The sequence below is a fragment of the Haliotis rubra genome, unplaced genomic scaffold (assembly GCF_003918875.1).
Source record: "Haliotis rubra isolate DU_JTF1 unplaced genomic scaffold, ASM391887v1 Scf36, whole genome shotgun sequence".
Taxonomy (NCBI): domain Eukaryota; kingdom Metazoa; phylum Mollusca; class Gastropoda; order Lepetellida; family Haliotidae; genus Haliotis; species Haliotis rubra.
Window position 1 is genome coordinate 3,368,133 of NW_025767035.1, and position 6,817 is coordinate 3,374,949.

The window sequence follows — 6,817 nt, forward strand, 5'->3', positions numbered from 1 at the left end:
ATCTCACAGTTTAAGGAAATCTCGAATTTATTGTTTTATTATATAAGGTGTCAAACTGACCAATCTGCATGCTGTTTGGGGTGATGTCACCAGCAGTGTTACAGTCGGACCACATTTCAGCACATCTCTGTAGTCAAACCTGTAGAACATCATTGCAGAGAGGACAGTAACACATGGGTTTCGTCTTCGGTACAATCATTAGCGTTAAAACAAACACACCGGGTTATTTACCACCAGTGATGACAACAGGTGTCCCTGACGAGGGTGAGCATGCCCTGCCCCAGAGGTAACACACCCACTCACCCATTTTTCCATAAAGGCTTGTACTGTTTGCTTGTGCACAGCAGTGGACCTAATATGTCACGGAGACTTGCAAACAAACCAGACAATAACGTGACCAGAAAGTCTGGTGAATAGTGTATTTCCTGATTTATTGAAACTAAACTATGGATTCACTCACGCGATGCTCCAAGGTCCAGTACTCCATGTCACAGGCATCCGGAAACGTTCACCTGACACATCCAGAAACAAAACAAAAGCGTTTGGTATCATTCAACATATTTATTTATTATGAGCATATTCAGCCAGTGTACAGGTACTCTCGGCCGCCAAAGGACGGTTAATATGGCGACACTGGTCTCGACCGAAGGCGACCGCCTTGAACATCAGTCCTTCGACTTTCAGTGACGTTGGTTATGTAGGTGACGTCTAATGTCTGTCAGTGCGGTGGTTATGTAGGTGATGTCTAATGTCTGTCACTGACGTTGGTTATGTAGGTGATGTCTAATGTCTGTTAGTGAGATTGGTTATGTAGGTGATGTGTAATGTCTGTCAGTGACGTTGGTTATGTAGCTGATGTCTAATGTCTGATAGTGACGTTGGTTATGTAGGTGATGTCTAATGTCTGTTAGTGAGATTGGTTATGTAAGTGATGTCTAATGTCTGTCAGTGACGTTGGTTATGTAGCTGATGTCTAATGTCTGTTAGTGAGATTGGTTATGTAGGTGATGTCTAATGTCTGTCAGTGACGTTGGTTATGTAGGTGATGTCTAATGTCTGTCAGTGACGTTGGTTATGTAGGTGATGAGTGACGTCGGTTATTGGTTATGTAGGTGATGTCTAATGTCTGTCAGTGACGTTGGTTATGTAGGTGATGTCTAATGTCTGATAGTGACGTCGGTTATGTAGGTGATGTCTAATGTCTGTTAGTGACGTCGGTTATGTAGGTGATGTCTAATGTCTGATAGTGACGTCGGTTATGTAGGTGATGTCTAGTCTCTGTTAGTGAAACTGGTTGGTTGATGTCTAATGTCTGTGTAGGTGATGTTATGTAATGATGTCTAATGTGTCAGTGACGTTGGTTATGTAGGGTGATGTCACTGGTTATGTGTGATGTCTAATGTCTGTCAGTGACGTTGGTTATGTAGGTGATGTCTAATGTCTGTCAGTGAACGTTGGTTATGTAGGTGATGTCTAATGTCTGTTAGTGACGTTGGTTATGTAGGTGATGTCTAATGTCTGTCAGTGACGTTGGTTATGTAGATGATGTCTAATGTCTGTCAGTGACGTTGGTTATGTAGGTGATGTCTAATGTCTGTTAGTGAGACTGGTTATGTAGGTGATGTCTAATGTCTGTCAGTGACGTTGGTTATGTAGGTGATGTCTAATGTCTGTCAGTGACGTTGGTTATGTAGGTGATGTCTAATGTCTGTCAGTGACGTCGGTTATGTAGGTGACGTCTAATGTCTGTCAGTGACGTCGGTTATGTAGGTGATGTCTAATGTCTGTCAGTGACGTTGGTTATGTTGGTGATGTGAAATGACTGTCAGTGACGTTGGTTATGTAGGTGATGTCTAATGTCTGTCAGTGACGTCGGTTATGTTGGTGATGTGTAATGACTGTCAGTGACGTCGGTTATGTAGGTGATGTCTAATGTCTGTCAGTGACGCCGGTTATGTAGGTGATGTCTAATGTCTGTCAGTGACGTCGGTTATGTAGGTGGTTTGTAATGTCTGTCAGTGACGTTGGTTATGTAGGTGATGTGTAATGTCTGTTAGTGAGACTGGTTATGTAGGTGATGTCTAATGTCTGTCAGTGACATCGGTTACGTAGGTGATGTTATAGATGAATCCTGGGGGAGCATATGCGAGGAGAGCCAACAAATAGGCAGCTTTCAACCCCTCCACTTCCTCTACTTCCTCCCCTCCCACACACCGGGCCATTATGCTCTCCCCGCTCGAGTACATACACAACAGGCCATTGTTCATCTGACTGAAATGGAGAACGAATATGTGTCAGGAACCTGCACTGAAGAACAACTTGTGATCGGCACGTTTGTCTTTTCTTAACGTATTTCAATCATTCATACAGACAGTAGTTTTCTTTAATATCATATACTGTTCGATAAAATACCGTTTACTTCTAGCAAGGACTTGCATAGAATTTTATGAATATTTGTCTCGTATATTAAGAAAACACTTGTATAAGGATTACATCTTAATGATCAGCAAGGAACTTGGATCTTTTATCATACTACATGGCATGAAACCAACCTGCATATGATTGTGGTATACAAAATAACTAGCATAATGTAGAAAGGGACGGCTGTCTTCCTGCCGAATTTGTGTCTGGTTATATAGTCTTGTCCCGATCCACCAGCGTTTGAACAGAACGGGATAGAAAACGACGTCACGGGTGCGTCGTATTCTCTTAGTATTGGAAGCAGACGACACTATTTGCTAGATATTTGGACCCAGAATTGTTTCCACGAACCAAACGTATGGATGCAGAAACCTCATCTGTGACAGCACAACATTGCATCGGGTTCACTTTCAGACGTTGTGGTAAACTTGGCAACGGCATCGGAACTGGTGGGTTAGTGTAGATCTAGTGGTATTCACTTGTCACAATGAAGGCTCGGGATCAATCCCCCGAAATATAAAAGGTGGTCTCCTCTGTGATAATATATTTTAATGATTCTGTTCACTTACATACACCGCTTATCCAGATGCTCGCTGGTGTCTGTTTGGGTTCATTCACGACCAGCGGATTCGTATGCATTTATCTAATCATTCTAAAAAAACCTCTCTGGGAAGTTTATAATCCAGACTTCTAAACGGCTTTAAAATCTATAACACGCACCCATTTCCTGCTGGCTGAACATAGGCTACTTTTGTGAATGGCACTTGCCTCAGGCGACGCCACAAGTTTGACACTTCACTTGTCTTTCAGGTGTAAGGTCTTATTCGTGTTATGAGCGAATTCTTTTGGAAATCTTACTCAAAGAAAACCGAAATCTCTTTTCAATCTACTATCGGATTGTTTCAAACAATACCTACGTCTGGTGATGCTGAAAAATGTCAGCCTCCGTCATGGAACGGTTGTAGCCAAAGGCTGCTCTCCACGCTATCAGTTCGACACAGGCCCCAATGGCTGCAGCCACTCTTCCCCACATACAGGTAGCGTTCACACGGGGAGGGATCGACGTCAGAACTAGCAGAGAGGGATATAGACTTTACGAAGCACCAAGAGAAGATGATGATGAAGAAGAAGAAGTTGATGATGATGATGGTGGCAGCGACGAATTCAACGACGACAAGCACCAAGAGAGAGAAAGAGAGAGTGGTTGTTGTTGTTGATGTTGTTCATGATGATGATGAAGAAGGTGAGGTGAGGTGAAATGGGGTTTAACGTCGTGCTTGAGAATATTTCGCTCATATGACGACGTGCATGCGTGTGTATGTGCGGCTGCTTGTACCAGCCCAGACTGAAGCTGGTTTTATAGTGCTAGCCCACTGAGATACCATGCCGCAGTGAAGCAGAAATACCCTACTCAGACACATTATACTGACTCCGAGTCGACCAGTCCTTGTTGTACCCATTAATGCCGAGCGCCAGACAGGGACCAACAAGTACCATATTTTAACGTCTTTTGGTGTGACGCGGTCGGGGATCGAACCCGCGACCTTCCGCTCTCCGGGCGGACGCTCTAACCACTACACCACGGAGGCGGTCTGATGATGAAAAAGAAGAAGATGATGATGATGGTGGTGGTGGTGACAACGACGACAACGATGATGATAAAACATTTTAGCATGATTATCCCTGAACCTACGCTGCTGAGCATACTGGGAGGGGTGGTCGTCGGTACAGATGCCGTTGACAGCAGCATAGCTGAGGAGGGTGTCTCGGTTGTCACAGGCCGACGTCCACTGGGATGCACACAGAAGTCGCTCCTCGGTCACCTCACTGGAAGAAAACATCTCAATAACTGTTAGATTTAAAAACGCGTGAGTGGATGGTGTATTCTGGCCATATTGTGTTTTACGATCCTGTACTTTCATCCACCGACAGCCCTGAACAATGACGGATGATGCATATCGTATTTTTATGTATTAAAACATATCCGTTGCATCCGATTGATGCCAAAGGACTTTAGGTATTAGCTGCCGCCACGAGGTGAGGTGAGGTGAAATTGGGTTTAACGTCGTGCTTGAGAATATTTCGCTCATATGACGACGTGCATGCGTAGGTATGTGTATGTGCGGATGCTTGTACTAGCCCAGACTGAAGCTGGTTTTATAGTGCTAGCCCACTGAGATACCATGCCGCAGTGAAGCATGAATACCCTACTCAGACACATTATACTGACTCCGAGCCAACCAGTTCTTGCTGTACCCATTAATGCCGAACGCCAGGCAGGGACCAACAAGTACCATATCTTAACGTCTTTTGATATGACGCGGTCGGGGATCGAACCCGCGACCTTCCGCTCTCCGGGCGGACACTCTAACCACTACACCACGGAGGCGGTCGCCGCCACGAGGTAACACACTGGCACACACACGCATATGCTGATGGTAATATCTATCCGTATATGTCACTTTAACAGTGTGCACTAAATGGTGAATGTTTATAGAAATAACGGGGCGGAGGGGTAGACTAGTGGTTAAAGCGTTCGCTCGTCACGCCGTAGACCCGGGTTTGATTCCCAATATGGGTACAATGTGTCAAGCCCATTTCTTGTGACCCCGCCGTGATATTGCTGGAATATTGCTAAAAGTGGCGTAAAACTAAACTCACTCACTCACAAAAATAACGCGTTCCTGTGGGGATATGTAGACAGCGCAGACAAAAGAACATACATAACGGTTCACTGGTCGATACCAATAGCTCGGACTAATCTACGCTTTCCTTCCACGGTTCTGCAATAAACGCCAGCGGCGAACCATATTAAAGTGTCCCTGCTCTGTCTAACTTTAGGGGTGGTGGGGTAGCCTAGTGGTTAAAGCGTTGGCTCGTCACGCCGAAGACCCGGGTTCGATTCGACACATGGGCACAATGTGTAAAGCCCATTTCTGGTGTCCCCCGCCGTGATATTGCTGGAATATTGCTAAAAGCGGCGTAAAACTAAACTCAGTCAGTCAGTCAGTCAAGTGTTTAACTTTAACAGTTGTAGTTGGTAAAAGAAGCAGAATGACCTAAAGGCATAACCAGAATGTGCTATTTCAACTGAGTTATGAGGAAGTTTTTCAAGTTATCAAGCCCAAGCTAACTGAGTTAATATAGATATGTCTTCTCATTACTGAATAGCCGTCTAGTTTGTATGTAAACTGCACACAAACAGAACCCGCAAAAGAAACCATACGCACTTTAAGGTTGTACGGTCCATGGAGGAAGGTGTAGCCTGGCAGTTAAAGCGTTTGCTCGTTCGATTCCAATATTGGTATATGGTGCGAACACCATTTATTTCACTCACTCACTCACTCTGCTGTTGGCAGGCAGCGAATGTGTACGGGGGATTTACAATGATGGAATGGATATATATTAGTGTACTGCCATGTATACCCGCAGACAGCGTTGAGAGTGCAATGTGACTGGATGACTATCATTTCAGACCATGCTGTGGCACCAGCTCGGTACAATGTATTGACAATACTGGAATCGAGACGTATTGCCCCAAATAGCGGAAGATGTGCAAGGTTTACCTGCACACGGCGTTGAGGGTGTTGTGGATGTCTTGCCGTGTCAGAACACCGTCGAAGGTGACGTAATATCTCAGTAGTCTCATGTGACAGACGTCGTTAATGTCCCACAAGAAGCTGATAAGGTTACATCTACCTGCAGTGATAGGGTCATTGATTATATTGTTAGTTTAAAATGGGTAGATCTCAAGCATAGAGCCTCCTATGTAACTTGTTTTGGTTCGATTAAATCTTTTCGAAGACACCCCCCCTCCCCATTTATATGTATTTGCCACACAAATGTGTAGAAATATATTTTATCATCTGCAACGTCAAGGCTAATTGCCTTAACTTTAAATGAATACCTTTGGGAAGATTTGACCAATTAACAGTAAACAAAGAATTATACCGGTAATGGGTTTTGGAACAATATGAAGCATTGCATTAAAAATCATCAGTTGGACAGAGATACATGACATAATAACTAACTACAGATGACTAAGATTATTCATTTGCCTAGGACGGAGACAGGGAGACACAATATCTTGGCTTTCTTTGACACTGCCTCCCATACCTTGTGCTCTTGACATCATAATTCCCAAAAGCAGGAGAGCTGCAAACTTCATTCTGCACAGCAGTCCACAAAACACCTGCAAAGAACATGACAGAATGATAAAATACCTGAAAACAACATGACAGCCTAATACAACACCTGCAAGCAACATGAAAAACATAACAAGACACATGCAAATAACACGACATAATTTTAAAAAACTGCAAACAACATGACAACATACCAAAACACCTGTAAACAACATGACAACATACCAAGACACCTGTAAACAACATGACAG

The 6,817-nt window shown here is 43.9% G+C and overlaps 1 protein-coding gene across 1 annotated transcript; it reads right to left on the bottom strand.

Moving 5' to 3' along the window:
- Positions 1-2,070: 2,070 nt before the first annotated feature.
- On the bottom strand, positions 2,071-6,611 carry LOC124285393. The gene is made up of 5 exons (XM_046721619.1): positions 6,538-6,611; positions 5,988-6,120; positions 4,115-4,248; positions 3,339-3,492; positions 2,071-2,271 (listed from the first exon to the last, which is right to left on the bottom strand). The coding sequence occupies exons 1-5, from the start codon at positions 6,587-6,589 to the stop codon at positions 2,082-2,084; spliced, it is 663 nt and encodes a 220-aa protein (XP_046577575.1). The 5' UTR covers positions 6,590-6,611; the 3' UTR covers positions 2,071-2,081.
- Between the last annotated feature and the right edge of the window lie 206 nt (positions 6,612-6,817).